The following is an 18989-nucleotide window of genomic DNA, read 5'->3' on the forward strand; positions in this document are numbered from 1 at the left end:
CAGCAAAAGTGTTCAGACCAAAGCCCACGTTTTGCAGCAGAGAAGTTACTATCCAGAAATAAAAACTCTGATATCTGGGGTAGCATCTGTCTCTCAATATGCTTTTCTGGCTTTTTTCTGTCTTATGATATATGCTGTAGATCATATTGCCTCTTCTAAAAGCCAGTTGCCACGTCTATGTGTGCAAGCCTCAGAGAAGAGTTTTGTAAAGAACAGAGCACTATGTTCCAGGATACAGGATTAAGCTCTGAAAACATAAGGAACTGAAATAATCAAGGACAAAGATATCAGTAGCTAACAGAGTGCATATGCAGGGGAAGAAGCTCACCATCTTTGTAGGCATATACACTGCTGGCAGGGCTGCTGAAATGAATGTAATCTGCGTGGTCTATTCCAGTTATGGAAAGTGAAGATGCTTTTGTCTGACGGTGGCTGTAGACTGCTGAATCTTATGGCACCAATACTGAAGCACGTAAAATAACTTTGTACCTGTCTATTAGAATAGATACAAGAAGTGATTCACAGAGAACTTAAGTGACTTGATGAAAGAGCAAGGTTTCCTCACGTGCAAGTGACACAAGGTAACTTTCAGGTGGCCATGGTTTGTGTGATCTTGAAGGTGTAGGCCACCTGCAAACCTACAGCAAAAAGAAAATGAAAATGCAACTGAAGGAGGACATCTGCACAGGAATCCATGGTTTGCAACTTTCCCTAAGGCCGGGAGAGTCAATGTTCTACCTCAGCTCCTTCATATGCCTTCCTCTTCCTCACAAGCTGAGCTCGCAGCGCCTTTCGCACCCAAATGGCAGCTGGTCTCTCTTTGTGTTTTCTCTTTACCTCAAGAACTGGTCATGGCAGTTGTGACTACCTGATTATCTCTCAATAAAAAGACCTGGATGATGCATCTATGCAGAAGAAATAATAACCTGTCCACGTAAATCTGTGTTTTGTGTCACAATAAAGCTGTTGTCAATGGGGTCTACTGATTTTTCCTCACTAGAATTTCTAACCAAATATTCCCTGCTCTCAGAAAGGTGAGTTAAAAGGGCTGCAGATTACAAAACTGAAAAACAATCCTAAAGTCCAACACGGCCAGAATAACACCTCTGTAACCCAACAGAGGCCATTCTGCTTTTGCAGTGAAGGACTGAGGAATAAGAGAGTGGAAAATGGTGAGGTTCTAAATATAAAGCACACATAATGCCAAAAGTTCCAAACGAAGGTAGAGACGTAAGAATGTTGCTGACAAGTAACCTTTACATAATCTCATTTCAAATTGCATTATGCATCGAGCAGCTTGACACCTTTGAAAAAAAATATTTACTGCTAAACTGGTAAAAGGAAAATATGCCTCAGCAAGACATTATTTCATTCTAAATACTTAAAAATATGCTCTACAAGGATTTCTGATTTTTAAATTACAGGGACTAAGAGGAGTACCAACACAAAGGGCATTTACCAAAGCTGCTGTGTTTGCTACAGGCTATCTGTGACCTTGCTGACTGCTCGTTTCTCAACCTAAATTTGAAAGCACAAAGGCCCATCCTCAGTAACTGGGCAAATGACATGTTTGTGAGCACTGCACATATAGTTAGAAATATGCGCACACATACAAGGGAATATATTGAGATAACTCCTTCTCAAATGCATCAGAGCTTTGAAATGGCTTCGTGCACAAACAAAAACTGGAGGGAACCTCCAAAGCAGATCAGCAAAAATGATTAGATGTTTATAATTTATGTCCTGCTTGCAAAAGGATCAGGGTGAACGGGTTTGTTGTTTGTTCTAAAACAAGAAACATTCATAGGAACCCAACCAAGTTCCCAAGGTATCAAACCAAGGATATTGTATCAAACAAATAATGTTTATATATTCCAGTACGGGCAGGACTGGCCTACCTCACCGTCTCATTCACCAAGTCACTGAGCTCACCAGTTTTCATTTGCTCTTATCCCTCTTCTGTAGCAAAGATGCAATCAATCGTTTTCATTGCTCAGTGGAGGAAGAGCAAGAGGGAAATCTAATTTGCAGACTCTCAATAGTGAAAGTAGTGTAAGGACATTTAGAGAAAGATTTGTCTGTTATGATCTACATGAACTCATTCTGACTCCCAAGAAAGGACTGTACAAGAATTAGTAGATTTCTGGTAATCACTTTATTCTTTGTGTTTCACTCCCTCTGGCAATACAGCCAGATTGAGCAGATATTCTTGCAATCAAATATAGCTCTGAAGCCGGTAAGAAGTTATTTCTCCAAAAGTAAAACATCCTAAATTGGCTCCTAAAATTCAAGCTGGGTGATGATTATTTTGTGTTAGAAGCTTTTCCAATTAATTTTCATAGAACAGGCCAGCATGTGGCTGCTGCCTCAGCAGAGCAGCTGTAACTATTTAATACTTCTGCATTCCTTTGTTTTCTCTGGAACTGTGTGCATATGCTTGGTGATTAGCAAATTCTGAAGGATAAAATAAGCAACACACCGAAACGCCCCGTCACTTAGCATATTTTATATAGCAAAAATTACACACCTTCATATGCTTGAGTAAAAATAACTCTGTGACCACACACGAATTCATCTCATTATATGACTGATGATTTATTGGGTCTAGAGCAATTGTATGTGCGGATAAAAAGGAACATTATCAAATATAATCAAAATATTCACCACCGCCGCCACCAAAACAACAAAAACCGAACAGAAGCACCAGCTAAGAATGTTTAGAAATGGTTCTTACTTGCTCTGTCTCACCTTTCACTTTCCTTTTAGACTTTACAGGAACTTTGTGTCCTCTGACCCAGCCATCCCAATGACTTCTCTGTGTAAAACTGCCACGGTTACAGACTGTATATTCTGAGGAAACAGAAAAGAGCAGCCACAAATGAACGCTCAAGAGAGCAGGACAGAGGGATCGTTCACTTTCCAGCTGCTGGCTCTCAATACAGGAAGGGCTGCCTATGAAATATAAGCAAGAAGAAGTGGAAACTCTGTGAGAGGAAGGAGTAGTAGATACAGGACTGAAGTCCTCTGCCACAAGCAGAAATTATTCTCCTAACTGCTACTATTATAACACTCTTTAATCAGAGGAAAGGGTCAAGAGACTCAATTTCAGTACTCCTGGAATGATTTAGACGAAGAGGCTCATGAAGTGTGTTTCGTTTTACCAGGAGATGTATGCATGGTCATTATTGACAGAAGAGATAGTTATTTCAGTGCATGTCCTTAGGCAGGGCTTAGCCCTTAAAATGACAATAGATGTTAATAGGAAAATATGAAGAGAAAGCTCTGAAGATTAGCTTAGCTTTGTAGTATTGCTTAGCTGCTGTTCTGTATGGAAAGTACATGATGATAACAGATGTAGAGCTCACCACTCATTAATATTGAAGTGATAAGACACAATAGGCAGGAACCTTCATTACTGTGAGACCCACTGCTACCGTCTGAGGCACAAAGCACAAGAACAAGTGGCTTTAGCTGCTTGAAAATTACATTTCCTTAGAAATGTACTTAAGAACTTGGGTATTTTTTTTTCCTTACAAAATACAATACATCCAGAAAGAGAGGATACTCACTTTGGTGTATTCACCAGCTTGAGTCACTGACACAGAGAGCAGTCCTTCCAACAGCTGGCAGCAGAATAGAGAGCCATATCCTGGATTCCTACACCCCTGCATAATTAGCAATGGGGATGCACCTGATATTTAACTAGAATGGTTAAATTTGTATTCCAAAGGAATTCAAAATTACAGCAGCTGTCTCTGCAAACTTGTATTGGAAATCGAAAAAAATGTGGGAGAAGTCTTCTGATTTTCACTACTATTTTCCACACTTTATGTGCATATACAATCAGGCTCTCTGCAATGCAGGAGAAATGCTAATGCAATTCTGAAAGATTTTACTTCTCTTTATTTAAATGAACGGTGACTGTAGCTTAATTGCTGGTGATCAAGTATTCCAAAATCAATGCTGAAATGTTATCTCTATCTTAAGAAGTGTAAATTGAACCAGGCTTACTGAGGTGTTCCAGGATAGATGTAGAATTTTGGAACAAAATAGGTAAAAAGAAACCCAGGAAAATCAGATTTAGGGCACTCTGAGCAAGCAGCGAGGGGTTGGATTGCCTCAACCAGACCCAGTGGAAGAGGGCCCTGGGACAAGAGGGACTTCATTTATAGAATGAAGAAATGGAACTCAAAAAAATATTAGCGTAGGACTTTCTTGCTTCTAACTCCTTCTCTCAGATGCTATAGATAAATCTTTATGCTTTCTTTAATAATTGATTCCCTCTTACTACCAGTTTTTTGCCATTCTCTGTGACTCATGGAATTTATAGCAGTGCTAAATTCCAGTTAGACTTATGGAGGAAAAATATTGATGAAAAAGTGATTAACTCAGGAATCCTATAATGATGATGACTGTAGGAATTTTCCCTGTCAGAAGCACAAAGACAGGCCAGAAGCTTGGAGAGCTTATTGATGGGAAGAGCAATTTAGTATCCAAAGGTACGGACTATACCGAACTATGACAACAGTGTCCTGCAGAAGGGACTATAAAAACACTGCATTTTCTACATCTGTACATCTCCTACAGGATGCAACAACTGCAGCCTCTTTACCTTTTATTTCTTTAACAAGTGCTAAGAGAAACAGAGTAAAGATCTTGGAAATTTTAGACCAATTAATTTATTTAGCAGTACAGTTCTTTCTCCCCATCATTAACTTACTGTATTGTCCTTCAGTGATTACAAACCAGTTTGCTCAGTCTCTTTGTGTAAGAGAGATAACAGTAGCATAGGTTATCCAATACTTAACTGCATTGAGCTATGGGGTAAGTGGAAAGCTGGTCACTGATTGAACCTCTGCTGAAATTACTGGCTGATATTCTTGTGAGCACCTATCACACTGATGATACTATGCTGTCAGGGATTAAAATACGTGTATACAACAACAAAGATGTCTAGAGTGTTGATACTGAGAAGTAAATACCAGCTTAGGTCAGCCAGGAGAAGTAACGTGTCACTCTGTTCACTTTATTTCTGTGCTCCCCAGACCATTCTTGGTAGGCTGAATCAGCAGTACCACATCCTGCATGTGAATAAAATTAATGGTAACCCATCACAAGACCTCGTCTGCTGTTACGTGGCAGACTTACAGCCCTGCTGGTTTCTAATCAAGTTCTTCTGAAAAATGCAGTTCTAATGGAGTCCATAACAATATGGGCACCATAAGACTGCTGCTGCTAAGCTCTCAGGTGCAAACTGCAGGTGTCACACTGCTTCATTAGTGACGTTTAAAATGTGTTGCTTCTCTACCAGTGCAGCTGAAATACAGAACTTTTCTGCCAAGTTCTTCCACAGATTTAGAGCCATGTTTCTGGAGGCTTGATTTAAATACTCTCGTCTCGTGTTTCAAAATTAATAGCTAGCTACTGAAGAGTTATAAAAGCACTTATAACAGAAAAGAGATGATCATTGCCTTGCCTGAGCACAGCCTGGGTGCTAGAAGGAAGTCCTCAAAGAATTCTTGCTCCTTAGGGCAAGAACCCTCTAGAACAAAAAACCTGTAGACAGCACACAGGTCTGCTACACTATTACTCAGCCACAAGGACTAAGAAATAGGATCTACATTTGGAAAAGAAGCAGGTGCTTCACAAAGGACTTGGCTCTTCACTGATCCACAGAAATAGTACTCAGAGGCAGGAGTTTGATTCTCAGGGAACCCACGAGATTCATTGCTTCCTGGCCGAATGGGTTGTATATGACTAAGGGAAATCAAAATATAAACCACTCCCTGCCCACAAAATCCTGCATGGGAGATAAAAATAAATAATAATAATAATAAAAAATAATTACTCCTATATGGTTGTCTGCAATGCAGTGTCCTGCACACAACCGAAACAGTGAATAAACTGCAAGCTGTAACTTCCTTTTTATGAGGCTGTTTGAATACGGGAGGCCAAGTTTCACAGATGAGCAATAAATGCACAGGAGAGCACGTGGTTCCCCACACCCTCTGTGCTGACTTCCCGAAAGCCTCGGAGATACTGTCTGGGAGATGTGCAGTGTAACAGAAGGCACGCTCTATTTAAACCACCTGAGTATCCAGCTTTGTTCGGAGGGGCTGGGGATCAGCCAAAGCACCTGATCCATACCTGTCAGACTTCAGAAGGCTCCCAGCATTACACATTCCCCACTATCCGAAAAGAACCTTTCCAAGAGGGTTTAGGTACAGAGTATTTCCCCAGGTGGTGGTAGCTATTCCCATAGAACGTGTACTTGATTCACAGGAAAAAGATGTTTTTCTTGACAGGGAAAGAGGGGTTGGTTCTAAAAACAGACTGTGGTCCCATTCTTTTGTATGTTAGTGAGGAGGAAAAAATTAAAGCAGCTCAGCTGTAGCATTGCCCTGGCTGGCAGGAGCAAGACCAGGCTGTAGGCAATAGCCTTTTTTCTCTACCTAAATTTACTTAAGCACAACAAAGAAGTTGTTCTTCCTGCAAAGGGGGGGTGAAAATATCATGGGTGTATTTTCAGCCCAGGTACTCGACTCTTTGGAGCTGGAATGGATCTATTATTGCAGGTGTACATTCTCATATATCCATTGTTTGGAGCAACGTGCAAAACAAGGCTGAACACGACTTGCAAAACGCTGTGACTATTGCTGCCAGCTCCACGGGCAGGTTCACGTTACAGCTAATAGAGGTGTTGAGGGGCAGGGTGGAAATACCCCCAACCTGCTAGGCTTAGGCTGGGAAAGTCAAAAGCACTGCCCTAGGAACAAGCAACTGCAGTCACCGCTTGAGTGAATGCTGCCACTAATTAAGGGAAGGTCTTTCACACCAAAGGAAAAACCTAGAGGATTCTGTGGAAACCCTCACATCAAGTTGCTGTTTGCCTGTGAGGAGGCTCGTGCAGCAGAGGGCTAACGCTGCAGCAACTGAGGAAAGAAACAAAAGGTAAAAATATATGCACGTATATGCGTGTGTGAATGGAAAGAGCTCCACAAAAGAACTCCCTCCAAGCCTACATCAGTGGCCGCTGGGGGTCAGAGGAGGGGCAGCGGCCATATGAGGGCGGCAGAGCTTTCTCTGAGGAGGAATCCCAGCGTCATCCTCCTCACCTGGTCACCCTCAACCGACGAAGCAAGAGAGGACCTAGAGGCTGGCTCCCAGACCTCCCCCAACAAGCCCACATCCTCATCACGGCGACTCCCACGGCTCCCCAAACCCCCTCACTCGCTTACGTCCCTTAGCCACCCAGCCCAGCCGCGGGTGGCTCCGTCCCCCCCCTCCCGTTACCACCGCCGCCCCTCAGCCCGCCAGCCGCCGCGGCGCATGCGCGGTCCCCTCGGCGCCTGCGCGGTGCGGAGCGAGGCGGGCGCCGCCGCGTTCGGAGGGCTGCGGGCGCGAGGCGGCTCCGCGTCTCTGCAGCGCGGGAGGGCGGCTGAGGGGACGCGGCCCGGCCGCGGGCACCCGGCGCCTTCCTCCGCGGTAGGGATAAGGGAAGGAGAGAGCCGGCCGCGTCCCGCTGCCCCCTCACCGTCATGGCCGGCTCGGAGCAGCCGCCGGCGCGGCGGGAGGACGGGGAAGCTCCGTTACCCATCGAGGACTCGGAGCTGGCGCTGGCCGGCATCAACATGCTGCTCAACAACGGCTTCCGCGAATCCGACCAGCTCTTCAAGAAGTACCGGTGAGCCCCCGGGCGCCTCCCCGCAGCGGCGGCCCCCGCGCAGCTGCCCCGGGCTGGGGGCGGCGGCTCTGCCTGCCCTCGGTTTGTCTGAGCGGGGCTGGGGCGCCGGCTGGGGCTGCCGTAGTCGTGCATCTCTTCTGAATAATTGATGTGCTCTGTGCGGCTGTTGTCTGTGTGATTAAAAATACCTCCGCTGGCTTAGAATAGCGCTTCGTCAGCGATGCTGTACTTCAGCCCTGAAGTTTTATTTGCTAAAGGTGAAGCTTGGTGCAAAAGGGTGGCTGGAAGGGGGCTTGCAGCTTCAGAACCCCCCCCCCCCCCCCCCGCGTTTTCCCCTTAATAGCAGAGTACTGCATCACTGTGTACCTGCCACATCCTTGAAGGTTTTGTTCCATCCTTAGTGCGTGCTGCCCTGTTCCGTAGTGCTGCCGTGCTGCCAGCTGGTTCTGTGGTGGAGCTGATGGCAGCGCTGCAGGTGATGAGGAAGGTCCCAGCCCTGCGTCCCTCACACGCCTGCACGCGGGTCATGTTTGAGTTGCTTATTTCTCGTGTCTGCTGATGTCATAGGTTGTTGTTCATAGGTTGTTGTAGGTATCTTTTTTTTTTTTTTTTTTTTTTTCCCCCGGGGTGTCAATTATGGAAAACCTTACTGGTTTTCTTGCTCTGCCCTCTCTTTCCATTGCTTTCTGTCACTGATAGGAATCTAGGAGCAGTCCAGGAATCCTAGACGTGCAGCGTTCTTATGTTGTAGAGTAACGCTTGGGAGTACAATGGCTATGGTTCCTGTGTTCAGAATGCAGTTTAGTTCTCCCTCCAGTACGAAGAGGATACAGTAATGGTGTCTTCAGCAAATTCTTTCCTTGTTGATCTGTAACATTTGTGTCTATACATCTCACTTCAGAAGTGCAGAAGCTTATCTCTTTTTTTCTTTTCCAGGCGCGGGCTTCTTTGTTTGATTTTTATCAAAAGGTGCCCTTTAGCTTCAGTGTGTTGTTTGATCTTGGCCTTTAAACACTGCCCACAAGGAGTCAATTGGAATTCCTTCATTAGGTTAAGTGGTTTTGCCATTCATAAATTAATAATCACCGTCTTGTTTTTTGAATGACTGCATCAGTTTGTCCCAAAATATGTAGCAGGGTTCTTGCTGGAAACTGGCAGCCCTTTATTGAGGTGCAGGTTAGGTATATATTGCAGTTTCAGGTAGAGGTGGGAAAGAAAATACAGTGAAGCATGCTTAATCTCCTACACATTCCAGTTCTGGAGACATCTGGAGAACGGAACTTCCTTTGGTCAACAGCTTTCAGTTCACTGCTTGTTTCGGATATGCTCTTCCCTACAAGGACTTAAGTAGTACAGTTATGTGTTTATTTGCATACAACCTTAAATAAGAATGTTTTTGTTGGCATGCACTTGAAATTATCATGTAGAACCTATCCCAAATGGGACTGGTAGGCTGAAGGAGCAGCTTTTGGGAGTTCTCCGTAGTTCTGTGTGGACCTTTGTCACTTGCAGCTTTAGAGCTCAAAGCTCTAAATAATAAAGATAGCTCTAAAGCTCTAAAGATAAAATACAGCTTTTTGAACTTAGCCTGATGTGAGCGTGTGTTAACAGTTATCAGATGATAGCTGCTGAAAGTCAAGGCATAAATGGAGAAAAAAAACCCACGCTACAGAAACTTTTCAAGAACCTGCAAGGTTATTTGTTTGGAAACTCAACTACACGATGAGGCTTCAGTTCTGTTAACCACGTTGTTTGATCAACTAGAATCGTTCCCTAGAAACTACTGGTTTTGCTTCTGCTTTTCATTTCTTATTTCGTTATTACCTTTGTTACTTCCTCTCGTGCCACCTGAATGATCTTGAGACAGTGGGCAACCTTGGTGACCCTAAGGAGAGCTGATGTTCCAAGGCAAATTGTAACTGGTTTCTTTGCTACTCGGCGTTTGTGGTTCTTCCAAAAAGATGTCTGAGCCCTACATCAGTTTAAAAAAACCAGCCTATAACCGCTCGTAATGCAGTTCTTGAGGAAACAAAGGTAGAAATTGCAGTGTTATGTATAACTGCAATGACAAAATCCTGCCTTTGAATTGGTTGACTTCGGAATCATTGTTACTATGACATACAGAGACGTAGTTAAGAAAATATTGTGTCTTTTGATCTTTAGGGTTCATGTATGCCTATTTAGAACCTAATGAAGTCAGATGAATGTGTCTGTTGTTAGATGCAGCAAGTAGCCAGAACTGGATTGACCATCTCTGTAAAGCCATTAGTCTTCTGTCAGGTGTAGCCTGTGACTTGTTTTTTGTTGAGCCAGACTTGACAGAAGTTATAGGGGCTTGAAAAATCATCTGCAAGCCGCATTGATAAGTGCACACCTTTTTGTTTGTGATTTTTTTTTTTCTTTTAAGAAACCTAGATTCCCCACCGGATAGTAGTGTGAACTTTCTGATCATGAGCTAAATATGAACAAATACAATATTTTCATAGATCTGCAACAGATGGCACCACTGCCTTCAATTCCTTTAGCGTTATCAGTATAAATGTGTAGTTGAAACTGTCAGTACTGGTATTAATCTTTCTATTCAGTATGAACAGTATTGACACCATCTGAGTTCTGATGGGGTTAAACCGGTGAGTACCGTGTAGAGGTTAACCAAGGACTTGGCATCACAGGTGGAGCCCAGAGCCAGCCTGGGGGATGGCATTGCTCTGGTGGGCCACCTTGGCACTAGCAAGAATGCTGAAATGGAGTGTTCTTTCTGCATTCCTGTTTTGTGGATTCCTTAACATTTGAAGAATAGAAGAAAGAGGCTAAAGGCGTTTTTTTTTGCTGATTATTCATTTTTTTTAAAGAGCATTTCCAATTCAGAAATGGTTTAAAAAACGTCCTTCAGCTAAGAAGAGAGAAGACTGTCAAGTATAATCAGAAGCTTTTTAACTGAACGTTGACTCACAGCGTAGAGCAGAAGATTAGGGATATTATAAATCCAGCAGCCTTCTGTCTCCTGCTGCAGAAATGTTTGACTCTATTATGAACAGCTCTTACTTCTGAGAAGGATTAATAAAGTTTTCATCTTCTGTGTAAATGAAAGGAGAAATGGAACAAGGTGGGTAAGCGAGATGTATTCTGTAAGGTCTTCTCAGAAGAAATAAGGGCAGTGTGGTGGAAACGTGCATCTAAACCAAAACATGTACAGGTTTACTGGGGTTGGTGAAGAAAAACGTGCTGTATGACCTGTTTGGGTGAAGGAGATCTTTCAGAAGAATAAAAAATTGAAGAAAACATGAAACCAAGAGAAATGCTCAATACACATTTTTAAAACCTGGAGTTTTTTAAGAGGTAACGCTTTAGACAACAGATGAAAGTAGGTAATAAAAATACAAGGTGACATTAAGGCAGCATTGATCAGTAGGTAGATTGTCTCACTGCTGTTGAAACTCTTGTTTATGGAGCTCAGCAAAGGACCATTGAAGAGGGAAAATTAGATGTGGATGTTTAGTAGCTTCTCTAAAGATAAGGACAGAGGAGTGGGAGCTGACGTAAGTCAGTGGGGTGAAGGCTGATGGCATCCTGATTGACAGCACGCAAAGAAGTCCTGAATGCCCTTATAGCAACCCTGTGAGCTATTATGTATTACAGTGACAGAGGCAGGAGAGCAGCTGCTAGATAGAAAGGAGAAATGTATATGAGGGAAGCTGTTTTTAGCAGCAGTATTTTACATGTGTAGTAAATGTGTACCTTAAAGTAAGATTTCATTTTCTCAGGGTTAGACAGTGCATTGCACTAAATGGTGCACGTAACTGGAAAACTGACCCGAATACATAGAGAGGATCACGTTGAATGTGACACGTGGATTTTTGGCCCTCAAGTCGGAAACAGGTGTTGCTGCCAAACAAAGTGGTAAAAAGGATGGAGAGAGCTGAAGAGATCCATTTGCCAAATGGAACAAAATCTGACAGTTAGGAGTTCATGGATGGATGAGAGAAAGGTAAACAGAAATCTGACTTATTAACTCAGAAGTTAGAAGGCAGACCGGTGGAGATTGCAGAAGAGGTGTGCTAGTATGTGGATCATTATGTTAAAGCCAACTAACTTATTTTAAAGAAACTAACTTAGCAGGATGGTCAGCTCTTTCATATGCCAGTACACATCTAAAGAGCCAGCCTATGTCTGTAATCTTACAAATAATTTTTAGAATATATTTGAGAAAAAACTTCGGCCAAAGGAGTGGTATGTTTTTGCAGTAAATTCCTTATTGTTGTATGTATGTCGTGTTTCTGCTTGTTTTAAACTATTCATTAGCTGCTTCTATATTTATCTATGAACTTAGACAAATTCTTGATTTGCCATTACGCTTCTGTCTCCTGCTTTGGAGGAGAATGATTTATTTTGTTTCATCCTGAGCATTGCCATCTGTGTGACTGGAATTCTTAGTGGGTCATGACAAACAGCAGTGCCTAGAAAAGCTGGGGGTTGTATTGGTGGGTTAATCACTCTATGTTATTTAAAGTTAGATGTGAGCTGGACTGTAGTTGCTTTAGAATCTGATGTATTTGGAGGGGAAATATTATCATGGGAATGAATATAGGAAAAAATGCTAGGAAATAATTGATTTTTCTTCTAATGTATTTCAATATGTATTTCAATATATTTTTTGTTTGTTTACTTTTAGTGATAAAATAGGGCTGTATCGTCTCAGCCTTATTAAACAGAGGCTTAAAACTCCAGAATGTTATCATCATGCGTGAAAATGGGGCATGGTAAATGCCTTTCTTCTGAAAGTGAGTTATCGTCTTGAAGCTGTGCCATGAAAGGAGGTGAATGGTTTGGGATTTATTGGGAGAAGCAGTGTCTCATATAATACTACTTCTGTATAGCTGGAAAAGAGATCTATTCCAGTGAGTTTAAGTTTAGTAAGCTTAGTATTCACAGAAAGCAAAGGTGGGAACTTTGCTGTGATGCAAATGCTTATCACCAAAAAGGTGATAACAGTAATAAAAGAACTTATTTACCATTTGATCAGCATCTGTTGAGGTATCACAATGTACCGAACACCCAGCATCAGTCTGATATCTTAAGTATTTCTTTGTATTACTGAGTTTTTTTTTACCCCTGCTATTGAATGTGTTTGTTTAGAACACACATGTGGGATTTAAGGAAGCAGTAATTCCTCAGTGCTGAAATGGTGTTTACTCCTTATCTGGTGTTATGAGTTTTATATTCATCTCATACATTACGCAGACTTGATCTTCCCAGCACTTATGCCTTGAAAAGAGATGGTGGGGTGCATACGGCTTACTTCTATCCTTTAAAGAATGCCTGGCTAATTCAGCTCTTTAGAAGATGACAAGAAGTGATTGGCTACCTTCAGTATTTTGTGTCTTTAATATTATGGTGTTGTGGTGCTTTGTTCTTTGAGTAGCGTCCCTGAAGTGTGAAGCAGGTGAAACTTAGTTGAATTGCACCCTCCTGTCAGGTACTTATGGACATTGATGAGTTTCCCTGAGCTGCCTCCTCTGCAGGCAGAACAGGCCCAGCTCTCACAGCCTCTTCTCAAGGGAGAGGTGCTGCGGACCCTTCAGTGTCTTGGTGTTCCTCTGTTGGATTCTCTTCAGTATGTCATACTTCTCTTGAACTGGGGAGCAAAGAACTGGACCCAGTGCTCTATATGCAGCTTTACCAGCCTTGAGTACAGGGGAAGGATCACCTCTCTTGACCTGCTGGCAATACTTTGCCTAATGCAGCCTCCTCAGCAGCAAAGGGCGTGCGGTTGGCTCATGTCTACCTCAGTGTTTGTCAGAGCGGTCCTTTCCTGCAGGGCTACTTAACAGCTGGGTTGTCCGCAGCATGTCATGGTGCCTGGGGTTATCTTTCTCCATGTGCAAGACTTGTTTTATCTATTCGTTGAACTGCATTGATAAGGTTCCTGAGAAGACAATGCAAAGATAACACAGGACAGTCTGCAAAACTATATGCATGAATTTGTGAGAGAGAATGTAGTTCACTGGTTTCAGTGTGGGATTTACCTGACTCTGACACCAGATTTTCCTTTGTCTTTGAGCCATTTAAAAGTCTTGTGACTATTCTTCACTCAATGGAGGCTATTTTTAGGTGGAAGTTTTTCACACAAAGAGTGGTGACGCACTGGAACAGGTTGCCCAAGGAGGCTGTGGATGCCCCATCCCTGGAGGCATTCAAGGCCAGGCTGGATGTGACTCTGGGCAGCCTGGTCTGGTGGTTGGTGACCCTACACATAGCAGGGGGGTTGAAACTAGATGATCATTGTGGTCCTTTTCAACCCAGGCCATTCTATGATTCTATTGCTTCAAAGTGGTGAAGACAGCTTGGATAGTGCAACATCTTAGTGTTCATTTGAATTGAATTCTGTAACTCATGTCCGTGTCAGTATAGCCATTATTTTACTGTTAGTGTTATCTCAAGTGCTGCTTTTTTTTTTTTTTTTTTTTTAATCTTACATCTTTTGGGGTTTTTGAGAAGGATGTGAAGTGGTGTCTTCAGAATACACTGAACACAGGGTTATTTTCGTGGAAGCGTGCTTTTCTCAGAAACTTATTTTGGTCGTCTGTCATGTGTTAGTGTTTGCTGTGATTGTACTTTGTTGTTGCCAACGTTTTCCTAGCTCTAGAGGTAAAGGTAACATTAAGCTGTTGAAGAAATTATTCAGCAAAATATTTGTGAAGATTGAGCACTAAGCGCAGTTGTTGTTTAAAATGGACTTGAAGCGTGAAATTACATCTACAAATAGTTTTTCACAAATCTGCAACTGTAATTTCTACCCAGCGACTAGGCAGGAATATGGTAAAGCATTTGTTATCCCATTTACCATAGAATCATAGAATCTTTAGAGTTGGAAGGGACCTCTGAAGGCCATCTAGTCTAACTCCCCTGCAATGAACAGGGACACCTACAGCTAGATCAGATTGCCCAGGGCCTTATCTAGCCTGGCTTTGAAAGTCTCCAGGGATGGGGCATCGACCACATCTCTAGGCAACCTGTTCCAGTGCCTCACCACCTTCACTGTAAAAGATTTTATCTAACCTAAATCTACCCTCTTTGAGCTTGTAACCATTTCCCCTTGTTCTGTCACCACAGACCTTGCTGAAGAGTTTATTCCTCTCTTTCTTGTAGCTCCCCTTTAGATATTGAAGGCTGCTGTCAGGTCACCTTGCAGCCTTCTCTTCTCCAGGCTGAACGCACCCAGTTCTCTCAGCCTGTCCTTGTAGGAGAGGTTTTCCATGCCTTACATTATTTTTATACATGGCCCTCCTCTGGATACACTCTTAGCAGCTCCATGTCTCTTCCTGTACTGAGAACTCCACATCTGGATGCAGTATTCCAGGTGAGGTCTCACCAGCACGGAGCAGAGGGGCAGGATCACCTCCCTTTGACTGCTGGCCACACTTCTTGTGATGGAACCCAGAATACAGTTGGCTTTCTGGGCTGTGAGGGCACATTGCTGGCTCATGTTTTCTTGCTTCAGAACCCACATGTGCTGTACTGACAATGCTTTTATTGGGAGTCCTTTTTTTCATTTTCAGTCATTCAACCTGCAGCATTTTACCTCATGCATTACAACTAATAATCTTTTCATAATAGAGTGATTTTTCTCTCATTTTTCATTGTCTGGGTAGGAATTGTACATCGCAGAATCATAGAATGGTTTGGGTTGGAAGGGACCTTTAGAATCACTTAGTTCCAACCCCCTGCTGTAGGCAGGGACAGCTCCCTCTAGACCAGGTTGCTCACAGCCCCATCCAGCCTGGCTTTGTGTGCTTCCAGGGAGGGCACTGTGAGTTTCAGAGAGCAAGCTGGGGAGCTGTCTTGAAATGTATTGACAAATATTTATTTGAAAAATGTCTCAAGTTTTCTTAAATCAACTTAGACAAATATACTTGAAAATCTGTATTTCCTAAGGTTTTTGGAAATGATTATTATTTGCTATAAACAGCTCAGAATCTTTTATAATCCTGGAAGAACGGTTGACTCTTAAATGTAACTACTGCCGTACTCAAATTCTCCCAAAAGAAATATGAGGGCTTTCAGAACACGTGTGTAGGCATCAATGTTTTAATACGTATAAGCACCCTTAAGAACAGGTTCTTACATGCTAAAGAGGCAAGGCAAACGGGTATTTTGGAAGGTATTGGAAGAGCCTGCTCCTTTTGGTATTTTGGTTGAGCCGCTGAATGAGATGCTCTGCTCTTTCATTCTCCACTCTCGTACTGTTTGTGCTGTTTTAGTGGCTTTGCTCCCTCATTCAAATCACTGTATTTGAAAATACTGTACCCGTGGTAGGGGATCACTTTACGTCTGAATCTGACGTATTTCAAGCTTTTTAAGCTTCAGCAGCTATTTCTGCGGCAGAAGGATCTGTGTTTATAAATATTCATTAAAAAAAAAAAAAGAATAATAGTCTCGAATTGAAAACATATTCATATGGATCACTTCTACTGTTTGTTCTGTAGTTCCACAGTATTTCATTTGCATTTATGCTTTGGTGAGAAAATTCCTACGTTCCTTGCCAAGTCCTGAGGAACGCGTGGATGCTGCCTTCCTTCTGAGAGCCAAATGTTGCTGTGCGTATTCCGTCAGCTTCTGTGTGCGGAGGAAACAAACCCTCCCCATCTCGGTTCTGTTTTGCAAAGTTTTTGTACAGGCATACAACTTCGGTCTTTTGTTTTCATTTTAATACACGTTGAGATGCTTGAATTATAATTTCTCCCTTAAAGTAACCTCTTGGTCCGTGCCTAGTAGCAGAGTGAAAATTTCAGCGTGGATGGAAGGTGAAGAATGCACTCAAGAAGTGCATTCTAAGGATTGTAATGGAAAGTGCAACCTGAATTAATTATTTATGGCACGCCTTCTTGCTTTGTTGCTCTTTTCCCCCTCTGTTTTAAAAGGCTGTTGAGGGCGACGACTTTGAATTTGCTCCGAATGGATTTCAGTGTGAAACACTGATTGTCTACAGGTGCTGAATCAGGGTTCTGACATGTCGTTTAAAAATATGTATAGATATTTATCCCAGATCTACCGCCTTGGTTGCCTTGGCCAACCTGCTTTCTCTGTGAATGCGCAGATCTTGGGAAGCTGGAAAATTGCTCAGGTTGGAAAAGACCTTTAAGATCATCGAGTCCAACCACAACTCAACTGTACTACCTAACTCCAACAACCCTCCGCTCAATCATGTCCCTGAGCACCACATCCAAATGGTTTTTAAACACATCCAGGGATGGTGACTCAACCACCTCCCTGGGAAGCACTCACTTTATTTTTGAGCTTTCTTGAAGGTGTGATGTAAGCGTGACTTTGTACATAAGGGCACGAGCGTAACCATTGCTTGTGCTGATCCGTTGGGCAGCTGTGGCTGTGCGGTGTTGGTGCTGCAGTGTGTGTGCCCTTGAGATGTATGGTGGAGGTTACATTCTCTGGAGCAGAGTGGTGAGGCTGGGAACTGCGTGCCTCATGAGTTGCAAGGAGAATGATGAGAAAGGCAGAGTGTGTGCTAAGAGTGCCGGAGGCATCACATACAACTTGTGTAGCTGATTGCTGCTGCTCTTTATAACACAGCCATTGGTAGACATCAGTCCAGATAGGAAATAATAGCAGAGGCGTTTACTGGTGACCATTCACGTTGGCTGGCAGCAAAGAGGAAAACGCCTGATCGAGTTTTTAAGCAGCAAATTATCTTAGAACTATTCCATGTAGTCTTTCTTTAGAATAGAGCAGCAAAAACCCACGTGCTTTGTAGCAACTTTATTTCTAACAACTTCTGTGGCGTATGATTTATTAATTATAATTGAAATTAATTAGCTTTATGGATGGTGGGGGAAGTGGGAATCTCATCATAGAATCACTTAATGTTTGTGTGCAGGTTCGAAATGGTAGTGATAGGATGGTGAAGAAGAGTAAAATCAGTGGATTTTGAAACTTTGATAGCTTGAAGTTATTATTATTATTTACATGCTGTAAATGTGTTTTCATGGCAGTGGTTGTCTTAATCAATGAAATCAACAGCTTAGTGCATAAAAATTATTTGCAGGTATATTCAAGTCCTAGTAGAAATGATGAATAGATATGCCCATGTATGTATGACCATAATTTGCCTTTCCATTTCCATTACATTTTGTTGAATGATGCAACTCAACACCTAAAAAAGCCAACCCCACCAACCAACCCCAAAAAATCACCTGAATTTATTTACTGATGTATGATTCAAAATCAGGAAGTGTAATATCAGTCTTTACAGTGGGAAATGTGTGTATAGTTAACTGCTCTTTGTTTTCTTTACAGAAATCATAGCCCGTTAATGAGTTTTGGAGCCAGTTTTGTCAGTTTTTTGGTGAGTAGATGGGAGCAGAGAGTAAACATACATCCCTACTCTTGTTGTTGATGTTTGTACGTGAATGCGTGGGTTCATAATGGTGGAGGTAAATGTTTGTATGTGAATCCATAACTTCATAGTAGTGGATACTTTAATCTGTTTCTTTTTATGAGACCGTTTTTTCAAAGCATTAGGTGAAGGGTATGTAGAAAACAAGTCATTACATTATATAAAACTTGTTTACTGATGTGGTTTAAATAGAAAGTAAATGTTCTGTGATTCAGCTTCTCAGACATATGAAATATTTATGTGTTCCATTAAAAGAGCCATAAGAAAACCCTCTTGTATGTGCAGTAGAGGTATTATTAAAATAACACTCATAACATTTTCATAATAGTTTTTGCTGTTGTTTTTAAACTGTATTAAAAATGAGAATAGCTTTTTTTAAAATGTGAGCAAATCTTAATTTTAGGCTGTCTTTATCCTGATATTGCTGCTTAATGTTAGATTGCACCAGAAATTACCAGCGGTAATATTCTGTTTTAAAGACTGAATTTATTGTGCTATGCTAGAAATACGTATGTTGTACATGAATTTAATTTGAATTTTCTCTCTGTCTGTATGCAATACAAGGGAAAATATTGGTTAGGAAATCTGTGGCATATCATTTGGTTTTGAGTCAATGGAAAGGAGAGAAGGGAAAGAGGAAGAATCTCCCAGGTTTGTTTATCTGAATTGATGCACTGAACCAATGTAACATCACAGAGCAGCATCAGTGGATCTTGAACATATCTTGCATAGCTACTGTTCTAAACATAGCTGCAGCACTCTGCACGTCTGTGTCATTCAGGACTTTTGTTTAATAAAGCATTAAGAAGTTACTTGTCCTTAAATTCTTTCTAAATTTCTTCACTGATAGTTGGTCTGATGTGTGTTTTCTTTTTCCTAATTGGTTTTTCCTTC

General features: G+C 42.1%; 1 protein-coding gene across 1 annotated transcript in view; it reads left to right on the forward strand.

Annotated features, from left to right (window-relative positions):
* The first annotated feature begins 7370 nt into the window (after positions 1-7370).
* TTC39C (tetratricopeptide repeat domain 39C) overlaps positions 7371-18989 on the forward strand; it is a 34325-nt gene continuing 22706 nt past the window's right edge. The window contains exons 1-2 of the mRNA XM_015277984.4: positions 7371-7684; positions 17996-18044. Of these exons, the coding sequence (XP_015133470.1) occupies positions 7539-7684; positions 17996-18044 (195 nt within the window). The 5' untranslated portion in view covers positions 7371-7538. The remainder of the gene's footprint in view (positions 7685-17995; positions 18045-18989) is intronic.

This window comes from Gallus gallus, chromosome 2 (genome assembly GCF_016699485.2).
Source record: "Gallus gallus isolate bGalGal1 chromosome 2, bGalGal1.mat.broiler.GRCg7b, whole genome shotgun sequence".
Classification (NCBI taxonomy): domain Eukaryota; kingdom Metazoa; phylum Chordata; class Aves; order Galliformes; family Phasianidae; genus Gallus; species Gallus gallus.